Genomic DNA, 17130 nt, shown 5'->3' with positions numbered 1-17130 from the left:
GTAACACCATCAGTTTTAGTAGAGTGGAGTTTGCTCTCATTTTATATTCTAATGGCTCAAATCATTAGAATATAAAATGAGAGCAAACCTCACTCCCTATGTTACCTTGTTTGGTAATGAATTGTCTGCAAGAAAATAATTAAGCCCAAAGAATACTAAGGACCCCTCATTTCAATCCTGACCTACAAATATTATCCTCTATTGGATTGAAACTTGGGAAACTTGTACCTACTTCAGCCATAGTAACATGATCATAATTTTTCATAGTCCCTGGAAACTTCCCACAAGAAAAGTCAATGGGGAAGCTGGGAGGAAATCAGATGTCACCCCAGCTTCCACTGTTTGTTTGGTTTTTTTGCCTTCCTATTGTCACTTATGTAAGTTTAGGTAAGGAAGGATCTCTGAAACAATGACCCAATGGGTCATAGATTGTCTAGGATTAATATGAAATTCTGGGAAGCCAATCTTGGCTGAAATTTAAAAGGTGCAATGCCAGTATATCTGGAGGACATGGACTGTCTTGCCTTTTATGTATTCACTGTATATAGGAGCCTGTAAAAGTGCTTAGATAAATATATTTGGGCTGTACAAAACATTTAAACAAGACGCTTCACAATATGCAGTAGCATAAACAAATTTAGAATGGTTAAACTAGCTGCATCTTTTGTAAAACTCACAAGGCTGTTTGGTATGCTGGTCTTGTCTGTCTCCACACATCTGTGAATGCACAATCACTGTGATTCACTGGGAAGTTGATTCTAACTAATATGCCTAAAACGTATTTGTAATAGTTACTTTATCATAAGTAGTTATGTTTTTTCTAGAGTCTTCTCCAACCTGGAGCATCTTTTAAAAACCTCGGCCATGATTTGTTTTGATGTAATTTTGTTCCTTGGTGTGAAGGAAGGTTGACAAGGTGAAAAGTTATTATTCATGTTATTCTCATTCTTTTTTTTTGCAATACTAGGTAGACGTTAGACCTTTTATCCAACATAACTCATTAGAACTTATTAAATATGTAAATATTATGTCTTTTTAGTTGCACAATCACATCTTCATTTATAAACCTGTTTTTATTTATACAATGAAGTCACTGTTATACTTTCATTTTTAATATAACAAAGGATGGAAATTTATTTTAAAATCCTCTGCTCTGAATATTTTTGATAATTTGCATTAAGTCTAAATTCTTAAATTAAGGAATCTTGTTAGCTGCGAAGTAGTGTCCGACCCATCGCGACCCCATGGACAATGTTCCTCCAGGCCTTATTGTCCTCTACCATCTTCTGGAGTCCATTTAAGCTCACGCCTACTGTTTCAGTGACTCCATCCAGCCACCACATTCTCTGTCGTCTCCTTCTTCTATTGCCCTCGATCTTTCCCAGCATGAGTCCTTCCTTCTCATTAGGTGGCCAAAGTATTTGAGTTTTAGCTTCAGGATCTGGCCTTCTAAAGAGCAGTCAGGGTTGAACTCCTCTAGGACTGACAGGTTTGATCGCCTTGCAGTCCAAGAGACTCGCAGGAGTCTTCTCCAGCACCATACTGTAGTTCAAAGGCCTCAATTCTTTGGCGCTCAGCCTTTCTTATGGTCCAACTTTCACTGCCATACATTGCAACTGGGAAGACCATAGCCTTGACTATACGCACTTTGTTGACAGGGTGATTTCTCTGCTTTTTAGTGTGCTGTCTAGATTTGTCATGGCTTTCCTCCCGAGGAGCAAGCATCTTTTAATTTCTTGGCTACAGTCCCCATCTGCAGTGATCTTGGAGCCCAGGAAAATAAAATCTGTCACTACCTCCATTTCTTCCCCATCTATTTGCCAGGAATTAAGAGGGCCGGATGCCATGATCTTCTTAATGTTAAGTTTCAAGCCAACTTTTGCACTCTCCTTCTTCACCCGCAACAAGAGGCTCTTTAGTTCTTCTTCACTTTCTGCCATTAGAGTGGTATCATCTGCATATCTTAGGTTGTTAATATTTCTCCTGGCAATCTTAATTCCAAATTTTCATTCATCTAGCCCTGCCTTTCTCATGATGTGCTCTGCATATAAGTTAAATAGGCAGGGTGACAGTATACAGCCTTGCCGGACTACTTTCCCAATTTTGAACCAATCAGTGGTTCCGTGTCCAGTTCTCACTGTTGCTTCTTGACCTGCATATAGGTTTCTCAAGAGACAAATAAGATGGTCTGGTACACCCATCTCTTTCAGAACTTGCCACAGTTTGTTGTGATCCACACAATCAAAGGCTTTAGCATAGTCAATGAAGCAGAAGTAGATGTTTTTCTGGAACTCCCTAGCTTTCTCCATGATCCAGCGTATGTTGGCAATTTGAACTCTAGTTCCTCTGCCTCTTTGAAATCCTGCCTGTACTTCTGGTAGTTCTTGATCCACATACTGCTGGAGTCCAGCTTGTAGGATTTTAAGCATAACTTTACTAGCATGTGAAATGAGTGCAATGGTGTGATAGTTTGGACATTCTTTGGCACTGGCCACTGTTGTTTTCCAAATTTGCTGGCAAACTGAGTGTAGCACTTTTACTGCATCATCTTTTAAAATTTTGAATAGCTCAGCTGGAATACTGTTGGTCAGTTTTTTTAAGGTCCACTTCACATTCTAGGATGTCTCGCTTGAGGTCAGTGACCACCTCATCGTGGTTATCAGGGACGTTAAGCTCATTCTTGTATAGTTCTTCTGTGTAATTTTGCCACCTCTTCTTAATCTCTTCTGCCTCTGTTAGGTCCCTGCCATTTTGGTCCTTTATCATGCCCATTTTTGCATGAAATGTTCCCTTCATCTCTCCAATTTTCTTGAAGAGATCTCTGGTCCTCCCTATTCTATTGTTTTCTTCTATTTCTTTGCACTGTTCATTTAAGAAGGCATTCTTATATCTTCTAGCTATTCTCTGGAATTCTGCATTCAATTGGGTGTACCTTTCTTTTTCTTCCTTGCCTTTTGCTTCCCTCCTTTCCTCAGCTATTTGCAAAGCTTCCTCAGACAGCCATTTTGCTTTCTTGCATTTCTTTTTCTTTGGGATGGTTTTAATTGCTGCCTCTTGTACAATGTAGCGAACCTCCGTCCATAGTTCTTCAGGCACTCTTGTCTTATCAGATCTAATTCCTTAAACCTATTTGTCACCTCTACTGTATATTCAACAGGGATATGATTTAATTCATACCTGAGTGGCCTAGTGCTTTTCCCTACTTTCTTCAGTTTAAGCCTAAATTTTGCAACAAGAAGCTCATGGTCTGAGCCACAGTCAGCTCCTGGTCTTGTTTTTACTGACTGTATAGAGCTTCTCCATCTTTGGCTGCAGAGCACATAGTCAATCTGATTTCTGTGTTGACCGTCTGGTGATGTCCATGTGTAGAGCCATCTCTTGGGTTGTTGGAAAAGAGTGTTTGCTATGACCATCGTATTCTCTTGACAAAATTCTATCAGCCTGTGCCCTGCTTCATTTTGTACTCCAAGGCCAAACTTGCCTGTTACTCCAGTTATCTTTTGGCTTCCTACTTTAGCATTCCAATCCCCCATGATGATAAGGACATCATTTTTTGGTGTTAGTTCTATAAGGTGCTGTAGGGCTTCATAGAACCAGTCAGTTTCATTCTCTTCAGCACCGGTGGTTGGGGCATAGACTTGGACTACTGTGATATTGAATGGTTTACCTTGCATTCGAATTGAGATCATTCTGTCATTTTGGGGGTTGTATCCCAGTATTGCTTTTCCTACTCTTTTATTGACTATGAAGGCTACTCCATTTATTGTGAAGGATTCTTGCCCGCAGTAGTATACCTGATGGTCATCTGAATTAAATTCACCCATTCCTGTCCATTTTAGTTCGCTGATTCCTAAGATGTCGATGTTCAGTCTTGTCATCTCTTGTTTGACCATGTCCAGCTTGACTTGATTCATGGATCTTACATTCCAGGTTCCTATGGAGAAAAAATCTTTACAGCATTGGACTTTCCTTTCACCATTAGATACATCCACAGCTGAGCGTCCTTTCGGCTTTGGGCCAGTCGCTTCATTCTTTCTGGTGCTACAAGTACTAGCCCTCTGCTCTTCCCCAGTAGCATATTGGACACCTTCCGACCTGAGGGTCTAATCTTCCAGTGTCATATCTTTTTGCCTTTTGGTACTGTCCATAGTGTTTTCATGGCAAAGATACTGGAGTGGGTTGCCCTTTCCTTCTCCAGTGGATCATGTTTTGTCAGAACTCTCTGCTATGACCTGTCCGTCTTGGGTGGCCCTGCACGGCATAGCTCATAGCTTCATTGAATTACGCAAGCCCCTTTGCCACGACAAGGCAGTAATCCATGAAGGGGTAAGGAATCTACTGACACACAAAGAAGAAAGTAGTCTGTTTTTATACTATGTGATTGCAGAGTTCTGAAATTAAAATCCCTAAATCCCTTTGTTTTTTAAAAAAATCTGTATTTAACTGTGTTTCTAATGCAAAAGATAAATACCTTTTTTGAATTTATAATACAAGAACTGCATTACTCATTGTGTTCCTTAGTTGTTTCTTTTGTTCTATGGTGAAAAATGCTCTTTTATAACCCAATATTTAAAAATCAGAGCTCTTGGAAGCTTATACTGTAAAGGAAGAAACTGACATTTCCAATTGTTACTGCTAACTTCTTTTCCAGCAGTATTTATTTTTCTCCTTAATGAAGCATGTTTAGGTTAAATCTCTCCTGAATACTTTTTCCTAATGCCTTTTAAGAAATAAAAGAGATCTATTTCATCCGTAGTAGTCATCTGCATTTTGAACAGCTGCTCAGAAAAAAAGAATACAGATGCAGTAGGAAATTTCCTACATTATTCATTAAGTGGTACCTGTCAGAGCGGCCTCCTTCCAGGCTGTATCTCAGGTAGTTCATGCCATCTAAGAACTGACTGCTAGGTAAGGAATCATCACCAAGTTCCTTCAGATCTTCAGGTCTCAGATATTCTCCCCCATCTCCTGTCATTGTGTCATCACCTTCATTCAATACACAAATTCCCAAAACCAGTTAGCAATAGAATTATTTTAGCATTTGAATGAGACATATATACAACAGACATGGTTACTGTCATTCTTGAAGCACAGCAAGCACAAAGAATTAATACATCTTTAGGAAACACTAGTCAGTTTCATAGGATTAAATTAATATAAGCTTTCTTAAAAAATCACATGCAATCATTTCTCTTGGGTCAGGTTAAATAGTATTGGCAGAACTAATTTCATGAGTTTTACTTCATTTGTTCAACTTGGTGGGATTCTGGAAGAATTTCTGAGTATGTTCAATATAAGAAAACAGATATGTCTCTATAAATCTATAAATCAAAAATGATATAATAATGACTGAAATATGCATATAGTGTTATAATGCCATATTTCAATTATTATTTGTCACACCATTTTTTTGTCGTCTTGGTGGAACTTTCTGCCTTGGCTCCTTCTCTTAAAATCTGGTTTTTAGGAAGACATTTGTTGTACAGAAAATGTAAATCTTAATCTGTTAACCAGCAGCTAACAATGTAATAAGTGCCACAATAATAAACTCATAATTGACTTTGTATTATCTGTTTTAATAGTGGTTTTCCAAGATCACAGGATGTACTCTTTCCCATGGCTTGCTATCTAATTATTTAAATTGAAATCCCAGATATTGTTCCTGGAATTATGAAGACCATCATGTGTATAACTGCACTGTGGCTTCTTCCATAGAGAAATAGCCTGAGTTCTGTGAAATATTTTCATAGTTCCTAGCAGTGTAATAGATATATATTGTCTTCCAAATCCAAGTCTGAAAGCTCGGAATTCAAAACCTCTGGTCTCGGTGACCAATCCTGCAACATTAACCTGGGACACGTATATTTGCCTTCATTCATCAGATATATACTACATGCATTTACTGGGAAATTAAAATAGTCTCACTGACAATTCATCAATCTTCATGGTTTGATGTGATAATCATATTATCTTCTTGCCCATCAAGCAACTGGTGTTAATTAACAGCTAAATAGGGCATTATCTTCAAGACAGTGAAGAGATTTCTATATTGGAAATATTACAAAAAGCAGTAGCTCTAGATTTGGGTATTTGCTTTCACTCATTTTACAGTGTTGTTCTTCATATAAATTTTGTAACCATAGTTACTATTCAGCTAAAAGTTCTGAAAAATATTACCCTGCTGCTTTAAAGAGTCATGTTGTCTGGCTAAAGACTCATAGAATTAGGAGTTAAGTAATTGCAGATGAAAATCATATCTTGTTAGTCATATATAACTCTGAAAGCACATCAGGAAACTAGGAAATTAAAAGCATGAACATCTGCTTTCACTTCATGACGAAAACTGAGACTGTCAAAGGCCACAGCCTACAAATGTCCATGTGGATATTTTAAAAAGCAATAAATTTAGGAATTGCCTATATTAAATAAATACATTGCATATTCTAATATTTTGCATGTGATAACTCTAGAATTTTTTAGAAAGCTATTTTACTGAAAATCTCAATAGTATGATTAGTTACCTGCTTTAATGCCAAATCAAATCAAAAGTCTCCAGGAGCTACACAATCCTAACACTGCATTAAATTCCTTCCATTTCTCTGCCCTTTCAACTTTCTAACACAGTGTTTGGGCAATCTTTTCAGCATAGGCCTCAGCATTTTTGATAAAAAAAACATGGTGGACGTGATCATAGGATCAAAACTCTACCTCTTTTTTATATGCATGAGTAGGACCGTATTGGTTGGAAACATGTGGAAGAGGCCTTCATCCTGCAGTGGATAGACAATGGCTAAAATGATGATGATATATGATATACATCAAAAGAGGGTAATGTTTCACTTTCACAACTGCCATCATGAGGGCTTTTTTACCCCTCACCTTTCTTTGGGATGATTTATTTCTTAGATCTGAAGTCTGTATGCTGTGCTCAGCGATGGATAGAAGACATAGAGAGAGTTGACTATTCCATTAGTCTCTTACAAATCATTATCGTTAGAAGGGTGAAAGAGACCTTTTCAAATACAGCTAATTTACCATTTTCTACTGCATGGGAATATATGCATGTATTGCACATATATCTAATATATGTATATATCTACCCTGCATATGAATATATTGCATAGAAATAGAGAATAGCATTGCTGCTTAGGAACCGCAGTCTTTTCTTCTTCCCTTCATGCTGCCTTCCACAGCTATTTCTGCTGATATTTAAAACTGGTTCTTCAGATAGCTCAAGCCTTGAGAGTATATAGAGCCACTCTGAGTGATTCTATGATCAATCATAGAAACCTCTCAGAGGACCTGCTAACAGAGAAAGTATCAGAATTGAGCAGTTGTATGCCAGCCTTTTGGAGAATGCCTTATTATGTGATTGCCTCACTGCAGCTACTACAGTAGCTGTTAACTAACTCACATGCTCTGTGTGATTTTGATAGAAGCCACATTTTAGAGGAAGAAGAAATAAAAATACATATGGACAGCAACTGCAATGAGGGGGCTTCTATAGAAAATTCCAAACAGAACCTGCACCTCTGACGGTCCTTGTCTAAATTGCTACCTTGCAACAACAGAAACAAATCTAAAACAATTATCAATTACCTTTGATAATATTTATTTTGGCTTTTCAAATCATACATTATGCACCTAGGTATCTACAGGTAGTCCTGATTTAGCAAGCACAATTGGGATGAACAACTTTGTCAGTAAGCGAAACAGATGCTTAGTGAAACTGCAACTTGGCTGATGATATTATTTCAGCTTTCCCTTTCTTTACAGACTGCAAATGTCATAAATACAGGCATTGGCCACAAAGTTACTTTTTCATCACTGTTGTAATAGCAAAGTCACTAAATGAGGCTGTTGCTAAGCAAGGACTACTTGTAGTCCATCACCAGGTACAAAGTTTCTAATGAAAACGTAGGAATTCAAGGACTAAAGGAACAATATTTCTTTTTGGAAAATATTTCTTTTAAGAATATATAATATTTCTGCTTTTGTAAAAAAAAAGTGGTAGTCAAATTCTTTTTATTATTTGAGTTCAGACATATAATGACTAGGGAGCAACCCCCAAAGATTATCAGTTAAAATCAAAAGCCTATCGTTTTATTTTATAATATAGTTGGTTCAGTTGAATACTCTTCAACACATTGTGTGGGGTGTGCATGGTTCCAGCTCATGTTACACGATAAAGTCTTTAACTTCCATTCATCTCAATACAAATGGAACACATTGTACAATTAAACAATGATAAAGTAGGGTTTCCAATCCTAACATTTTATACTGATGTTCAAGCAATCATGATTAGGAACTCACTGCAGATGCCCTTACTCAATAATGTGCAGCCAGAGAAATTATGGACACTATTTGTAGATAGTACTCTCTCTGTTCCTTACTTGTAGCAGCATTCTGTATTTATAATGACATCTTATAGCAGGGGTGTCAAACTGCCGGCCCATGGGCCGGTTGCATCATATAGAGGCTGCGGCCACCCCAGCTCCAGAAAGGCAAAAAAAAGTTGTGATGCATTGCGACACGTCATGTGACGTGGAGAGTTTGACACCCGTGCCTTATAGAATTTAAGAATGCATATCATGTTTACAATAAATAAAAAGATAAAATGTTTTTGCTATGTATGAACAGATGCTCAATCGTTAAATCCACCAAGTAACTGAAATATGTTGATGCAAATTATACATAGAAAGCTGTGTTTTGCATATTATACAGTAGCGTATGTGCTACGTATTGCAGAACAGTGTAAAGCAGGGGTGTCAAACTGGTGGCCCACGGGCCGAATGTGTAACGCACAGGCCATGCCCACCCCAGCTCTGCAAAGATAAACGCCACAATACGTCATGTGATGCAATCAACTTTGACACCGTGGTGAAAAGCATAGCGAATAAGGTGACTTGTAACATTCCTACTTTGAATATGACATCATTTATTAAGTCACCTTTCTTCTCAGTCTTATTCTCATAACTTCATCCTTCTATATTAATCAGATTAATAATGCTGAACTGCTTAAAAATCCTGATATGTAAAAAAATGTTATGTTGTATCATTTTGTTTTAAATTAGTGACATGAAATTATAGGAATATTACACTTCTAATTAACATTGTAAGATAGGCACATTCCCAAGACAATAATCAAATTCATATTAGTAATGTTTTAAACTATTTCCCTCTATTTGGAGAACAGAGGGTGGGACAAACTGTAAACATGCACAAATGCACAATCAAATTTAATGCCTAATCAGTGTTAGATGGTCAAATGTATTTTTAAACAAGGAAATCATTTAAGCTAGATTAAAAATATTTTCTTTGTACTCCAACAGTTGTTTCCACAGTACCTGCATCACTAAAGGCTTCCTCATCAGTGGAATGGTCATAATCAGAATGTTTTAAAGCTGCATAATACATACATTAATTTTAGGGGAAAATTGTTTACAAAGGAACATATAAGGATCAATTATACCAAAGTTGTATTTATAGATAATCCTCATTTAGTGACTACAATTGCTTCCAGCGACTCAGTCATTAAGCAAAGCAATTGTTAAATGAAATTACTTGTCCACACTACACTTATGACTTTACTTCAGCAATCAAAAGCTGAAATTGTCAGATCTTGTCAGTTTTAGGCAGCAGCTGCAAGCAGAAGTTTCTAACCAACTAATTAAGGTCACTGAAGTGAGTTTGTTACTTGCAGTTAGCACATTTAGGGATGTGGCGCACTGCTGAGAAAAGCAGCTCAGGAACAGGATAGTGCAACACATCAGGGACAGGACAACACTGTGATACAATACTGACTGTAATGGTGAACACATGACTGAAAAACAGATGCTGTGAAGGTCTTAAATGCAGGCATTGGTCATAAAGTTACACTGGCATTACTGTCATAATTGCAAAGAGTTGTGTTTGAGACAGTCAATAAATAAGGAAGACCTGTGATATGTTTCATTTAAAAATCATGCCGTACATAAGGAACAACAATGTGCGTATGCTTGCATGTAGGTAGTTTACACCAAAGAAAATGGCATTGGGATGGTTGATTTCCCCATCATTGATAATTGTTAGTCCATCTTAATCAGTATTGTCTTCATTTCCCAATTTTACATGCCATAGTCCAGGAACATCTGAAACAATGGCAATTGGCTTCCAAATGGCAACAAAAAATTGTGTAGGTACAGAAAAGTGGTAGAGCTTTGCTTGCCTCATTGTGTTGACACTTTAAAGCCAATTATTGTCACTATGGATGCTAGTACTATGGCCCAGCCTATTCAAATCACAGATATTTTACTTTATCAGAAACAAGTCTATAGCTAAATATATATTTTAGTAAGCATGGTACGTTTTTCAATTTATATTTCTATTTTCAGTAAGATATAACTACTTTAACTTTTTTATAACTTTAGCAACTACCCATGATGAAAGCAATATGTTTTATAAATAGATACATTAACAAGTGGTTCATAATGAACTCACCTTCCTCATCAGAAACATCCAAAATTTCAGTCATAGTCTCAGGTACATTGAGCTTGTGCTTCTCTGTGACAGTCTGTAATAAGACAAAAAAGAAAAAGAAATAATTTCTTTCTCTGTCTGTCTGTCTGCATGAGTACAGAAAGGAAGATTGTATTTAAATTCTATTCTCTCTCTCTCTCTCTCTCTCTCTCTCTCTCTCTCTCTCTCTCTCTCTCTCTCTCTCTCTCTCTCTCTCTCTCTCTCTCTGTATTAATTGGTGAGATGCCTGATTTTCTGCCAAAGCATAAAGCCACACCCAAAAGACATTCAAGTTGGCAGTAGATTTGTTCAATTATGACATTTTCCTGTCAACAGTAAATTCTTTTCCTAAACAGCAACTTTTTGGACATCACCTTAAGAATTGCTTGAAACTGCTTTATTTTTTTTTTAAAAAAGTTATACAGCAAGATATTTTTATTAAAAAATGTTTTCACTCCCATTTGAATACCTATTCCCTAAGATAATTTTAAATACAATGTTAAAGATATTTGTGAACCTTAACAGTCTGTTCTACTTAAAATTGTTTCTCCTTTACATTTTTCTGCTTCTCTATAAATATCAACAGTCATGTTACTGCCAAGCAAATGGATCTTGTTTGCATCTATTGTTAAAAGGACTAAAAGCTTAGTTTTGGGGAATTATTTGTAAATAGTAGGCTTCAGTGCGCTCCACTGTATAAGCTTGACAGGTAGAGAACCAAATAATTTCAATATTTTAAAATACTAACAATTATAAGACGAAGAACATTCCTGCTTTCAACCCATCCATTTCTGCCTCTAATTCCTTGTTTCTATCAAAGTGACTATTGTTTGTAAGCCTGATATCCAATAAATCCGAACTCACTTTCATGTAAGTATGAAAATAATCTTACTAACAACAAATATAATGTGGGAAATGGCAATCAAAACTTTAAGAGGGATATAGAATTACCTCTTAATTAATAAATAAAATATTCAAAGTAAGCAATGAATGAACCACCTGAAAATAGATTTAAAGTATGATTTAATTGGATCTGTATTGCCTTCCTAGTTACAAAATATTTATTCACTTCTTTTTTGCAATATGAAAATGTTTCAATAATCAGAGATACAGAAACTGCAGATTCCTATATTGACTGGCCATAGGACACTTCTTCTAAATATCAGAAAGAACAGATAATGAAAGGTGGCCCAAATAACTAAATCTGAAATGCAATGCACAATTGACAAGAAATTTAACTGGAAATGTTTGGAGTTCTGCAGAAAAGGCATACATTCAAATAACACTCTGGGGTATGTTTAATTACATTTATGAATATGCTTAATACTTCTCCATACAGATATGCCAATAAGTATTGAATTACACTGGACATAATTAATTTATCCTTTTTTTTAAAAAAGACTTCAAATAAGTAAAACCAGAATAAAATAATGGAAAAACGTCTGCTGTACTCACAGTTGTAGTAGTGATTACTTCCTCTGTTACAACCTTTAACGTATCTACCACTGAAATGTATCCTAGACGCTTAGCAATTGCTAAGGCAGTGTTGCCATTCTGAATGAAGAGAGAAGGAAAAGTAATACTGTGATATGAACCAATGAGATCACACCCAGAACTAAATGAACCAACACTTCCATCCAAAATAAGTCATTCACTATGGAAAAACCCTTTGCAACTTTGCTCAGACTATAGCAGCAATTGCCATGGTAACATAAACTCAGAACATCTGTTATACTGTATTTTTTTAAAAAATGCACACTTTTAATAATTTAACCCACAGCTTTCTGTATCCTATTAGATTTTTTTTAATTTGCTACATGTATTCCTGTAAAATTTTGACAATGCTTTTATTTGGCAGTGATTTTGATAATAGTATTAATATATCCCAGATACAGCAGGCATTTAAGAAGTTCCAACTCAGTAATATTAGATCAAATATTGACATGGTGCAGCTGATACACCCCCCCCAAAAAAAAAGAAGAATCAGTATACTTTAAACATGTTTACATACATTCTTTCATTAAAAAAAACAAATACACAATATTCAGATTCTAAAGTTTAACTTTAGGAAAAAGAAGAACTTTGGATTTAATTGCCAATGTAATAAGTTAATATAGAAGTGATAACTATTGTTCCTATCTATATTGTTTCAGTATCACAATATTATACAATCAAATCAGAATTCCTGTAAGTAATTCTCTAGGAATTCAACATTGTAAAAGTATAGATATATTTCATCAACATTTATAGAATGATCAGGAAAAACAAACCAATCAGAACTGGTTCTGTTGCAGTGATAAAAATATGTCTATGTGATAACATTATTTTTTCACTATTACCATTGCACTGTGTTATGTTTTTCAGCAGCCTCATGTTTAATCATAAGCATATATGTGCAATGATATCCATTCTATAATTTAAAGTCTTCATGAATACAATACATACCATTTTTCTTATTAAATTATTAATTATAATTTCTTTTTAGCTGACTTGTGCATCTTACTACAGGTTCTCCAAGTAGTTACATTCGTTCATCTACTCCCAGCTGACTAAACCAATTTACTTTCTAAGACATTTTGGAGCTCAAAACTTAAAACAAATCATTGCGACTCTATCATTAAGTATCCTACAATCTTACCGCAGTGACTGCATTTGGTTTGGCCCCATGTTGAAGAAGAACATTGATGATGTGAGTATGGCCTTGCTGAGCAGCTTGGTGCAGAGGGGTGTATCCATTCTGAAATCAGTGGTAGTTAGCACGTTTTAGAATATAAGGGGACAAAAATCCTATAGTAGATTTATTTTAATATTCTCCCGATTTTACAAAAGTATTAATCACAGTGATGTCAGCTGTTTTCATCAGGCAGCAAACATCAATAACCAATCATATGGATTTTTCATGTAGCATTAAGGATAGAAGGTAGGCTGACACCTACCAAATTAAGGTTAAGGTTAAAAAATTAAGGTTAAAAAAGAGAATAAGATAAAAAAGACATTAGATTCCCATTAAATATGATTGTGTTGGTGTTCTGTAGAATTATAAACCATAACCCTTTTATTTGAGTCTAGGTAACTGTCCCTTCAAGTTGCTGATGTTTTATTTGGAGTGGGGGAGTGGAGATAGGAAAACTAAAGCAAGCATTTATATGTTTTGCTCCGTATTACACGTATTCCACATACCTACAGCCCTGCAATTCTCACAGCATTTTAGTCTTAAGCCTGCCACCAATATCCCTGTTAAATTCTCACTATAGTAACATCATTGAATTTATTCTAAATATTGAATATGATTCAGATGATTCAGATGAGCAAATAGGGAAGTGGCAAAGATAATTTTGTGGCAGCACATATTTTGGAGCAAATTAAATTAAAAAAGCCATTTTTTAAATTCTAGTTTTCTTATGCATATAGCCAAGTATTCCCTCCTGGACTGTTTCTCAACTCATGAGGCAACCAGATTTACATAATACAGAGGTAAAATATTAACCATAAATAACAAGAAAGTGAAATTTTGTGATTTTTGTGATTCTTGTACATTTTAAAATTAAATTACTTAAAACTAATTAAATTATATCTACATATATTTATCTACAGTATATTTTTTACAATCATACAGTTGTTTTCCCAATTTTTTCTTGTAAATCTTTTCAAGAAGGCTTATCTTTTAAGGGTTCAGCACATAACACTGGTATGGAAAATTCAGAAATAAACACATATTTCCATAGAAGCAGCTCTACCAATGCCACAGTCCAGCATTTTATTTCTCACAATGATAACCCTGAGGTACTTATAAACCTTTCCTATGGTTATTCTCCTATAGCTAATATTTAGGTAAAGGTAAAGGTTCCCCCGCACATGCGTGCTAGTCGTTTCCGACTCTAGGGGCCGGTGCTCATTTCCATTTCAAAGCCGAAGAGCCAGCGCTTGTCCGAGGACGTCTCCGTGGTCATGTGGCCGGCATGACTAGACGCCAAAGGCGCACGGAATGCTGTTACCTTCCCACCGTAGTGGTCCCTATTCTTCTACTTGCGTTTTTACGTGCTTTCGAACTGCTAGGTTGGCAGAAGCTGGGACGAGTAACAGGCGTTCACTCTGTTATGCAGCACTCGGGATTTGACCCGCCAAACTGCCGACCTTCTGATCGACAAGCTCTGCGTCCTAACCCACTGAGCCACTGCGTTCCTTATAGCTAATATTTAAAAACATGCTATTCCCAACCCAGAAGTAAACCTCAGTTAAGAACGATACTCTTCAAATAGTATAATGGATTTATACTATCTCCTTTTAATCCATTACTATACTTCATAGTAATCAATTTCACAAATTAGTTATGCACTATGTTAGGGGTCCTCAACTCCCAGAGTGGATCGATACTGGCCCCCAGCCCAATGGGAAACAGGCCGTATAAATATTGGGCAAGCACGCGAAGCTCCATTTGTGCAAGCTGGTATGCTAAGTCAGAAAGGTTGGGGATTGCCTGTACTATGTGAAAAGGCCTTTTTTGTCCATTTCAAATCGCCTGCAAATCAACATTTCAGATGGCCCCTGGTCCTGATTTTTAGAGAAGGAGAAAATATTTTCTATACCCACTTTCTCTATACATTCAAACTTATATACACCTCAGTCACATCGCCCCCAAACTTTCTTTTTCCAAGCTCAAAACATTCTAACCCTTTCTCATGCAGAAGATGTTCAAGGCCTCCGATTATTTTGGCTGGTCTTTTTAGCACTTTTTCCAGGTATGTTATAATCTTTTTCTATATGAAGCCGCTGGGTGAGCTCATTCGTGGTTTCAGGGTGGGGTATCATCAGTATGCTGATGATACCCAGCTTTTTCTTTCCACCCCGAACCAACCCAGTGATGCCCTCGATGTGATGTCCTGTTGCCTGGAGGCGGTCCGGGTTTGGATGAGGAAGAACAGGCTCCAGCTCAACCCGGCCAAGACTGAGTGGCTGTGCATACTGGCATCTCAGACTAACCAATCTTTTCCATCGTTAACTATGGGGGGTGAGGTGTTACCCCCTGTTGATAGGGCCCGCAACTTGGGCGTCCTCCTGGATTCACGGCTCAGTTTGGAAGATCATATAGGAGCCGTGGCCAGGGGGGCTTTTGCCCAGGTTCGCCTGGTGCGCCAGTTACGGCCCTATCTGGACCGAGTTGCCCTACGCACAGTCACCCATGTGCTCGTGACCTCCCGGCTAGACTACTGCAATGCTCTCTACATGGGGCTGCCCCTGAGGACCACTCGGAGGCTTCAGCTGGTGCAGAATGCAGCCACGTGAGTTGTGATGGGTGTCTCCCGATACTCCCATGTAACACCTCTTCTCCGCAAGCTGCATTGGCTTCCAGTTGCCCTCCGGGTGAGATTCAAGGTGCTGGTGATGACCTATAAAGCCCTAAATGGAATGGGCCCGGATTATCTGAGAAAGCACCTGCTGCCAGGATCAATTTCCCATCGTCCTGTGCGCTCCCACAGGGAGGGCCTCCTCAGGGTACCGCCGGTCAAGGATTGGGTGTTCTCTGTGGGCACGCCTGCCCTATGGAATCAACTGCCAACGGAACTCCGGACTTCCCCCGACCTTCGTTCATTTCACCGGGACCTAAATACCTGGCTGTCTGAGCTATCTGGTCTGGACTGAGGGGTTTAATGTTTTTAAATTGTGATTTTAATTTTTTGCGGCTAAGCTTAATTTAATTTAATTTTAATTTTATATTGTATTGTTTTTAAATTTTGCCTTGTAAACCGCCCTGAGTCCTTTGGGAGTAGGGCGGTATATAAACCGAATAAATAAATAAATAAATAAGTGTAGCAGCCAGATCTGTACCTAGTACTTCACAGCCAGACATACTATATACATTTGTATAATGATATTATATTTGAATTTTTATTTTTAGTTCCTTTTCTAGGGATCCCTGTATAAAATACACCTTTTTCACAGAGCTCTTTACTTTGTTATGCACTATGATGCTTGGATCTTTTTTGTCATTCATATGTATTATTTGAGGAATTATCTCACCCATGTTGCTCCACCTGCACTGACATAAGAGGCATGCTGTGGACCCCATCAATCAAGGAATTTCAACTGGCAGGATCCAGGAGAAGAGCCTTTTCTGTCATGGCTCCTCTGGAACACTGTGCCCCCAAGGTGAAATCTGCCCCCAAGGTGAGATCCTTCTGAAAGAACCTGAAGACCTGGTTCTGACAATTGGCCTGGGGCCCTAATAGGGGCATGTCATACTTGAGGTGGTTAATGGACTGAGATAAGGCCTCACCTTCTCCTGCGTGCACCTTGCTCTCTTCCTTGACATACTTTTTAATTTTTAAGTCAATTTATTAATATTTATTATTTTAACATTTTATCTTGTTAAGTTTGTATGGGTTGTAAGCTGACTAGAATCGCCCCAAGCTGAGGGCAGCATATAAGCTTAATTAATAAATAAATAGGAAAGTAGACTTTACAGCATGCACTAACACTTTACACTTACCAATTTAAAATAATTATAACACTGTGCCTTGGTTTATCATTCATAACACTTTTAATTTTAATTGAATATTTTTAGAATAGCTTTCCTCAGACTGATGCCAAAGGAATGCATTAGCACTGTCATTTACAAAAGTCCAAAATTTCAGA

At 37.2% G+C, this 17130-nt stretch overlaps 1 protein-coding gene across 1 annotated transcript in view; it reads right to left on the bottom strand.

Moving 5' to 3' along the window:
* Positions 1–17130, bottom strand: part of ANK2 (ankyrin 2) — a 320058-nt gene that overhangs the window by 71412 nt on the left and 231516 nt on the right. The window contains exons 21-24 of the mRNA XM_081332775.1: positions 13136–13234; positions 11953–12051; positions 10480–10552; positions 4842–4986 (exon numbers count right to left, since the gene is read on the bottom strand). Of these exons, the coding sequence (XP_081188901.1) occupies positions 4842–4986; positions 10480–10552; positions 11953–12051; positions 13136–13234 (416 nt within the window). The remainder of the gene's footprint in view (positions 1–4841; positions 4987–10479; positions 10553–11952; positions 12052–13135; positions 13235–17130) is intronic.

Source organism: Vipera berus (genome assembly GCF_964194415.1).
Source record: "Vipera berus genome assembly, chromosome: 7".
Taxonomy (NCBI): domain Eukaryota; kingdom Metazoa; phylum Chordata; class Lepidosauria; order Squamata; family Viperidae; genus Vipera; species Vipera berus.
Note: the sequence above shows the minus strand (reverse complement) of the source record. Positions and strands in the feature narration are given on the sequence as shown.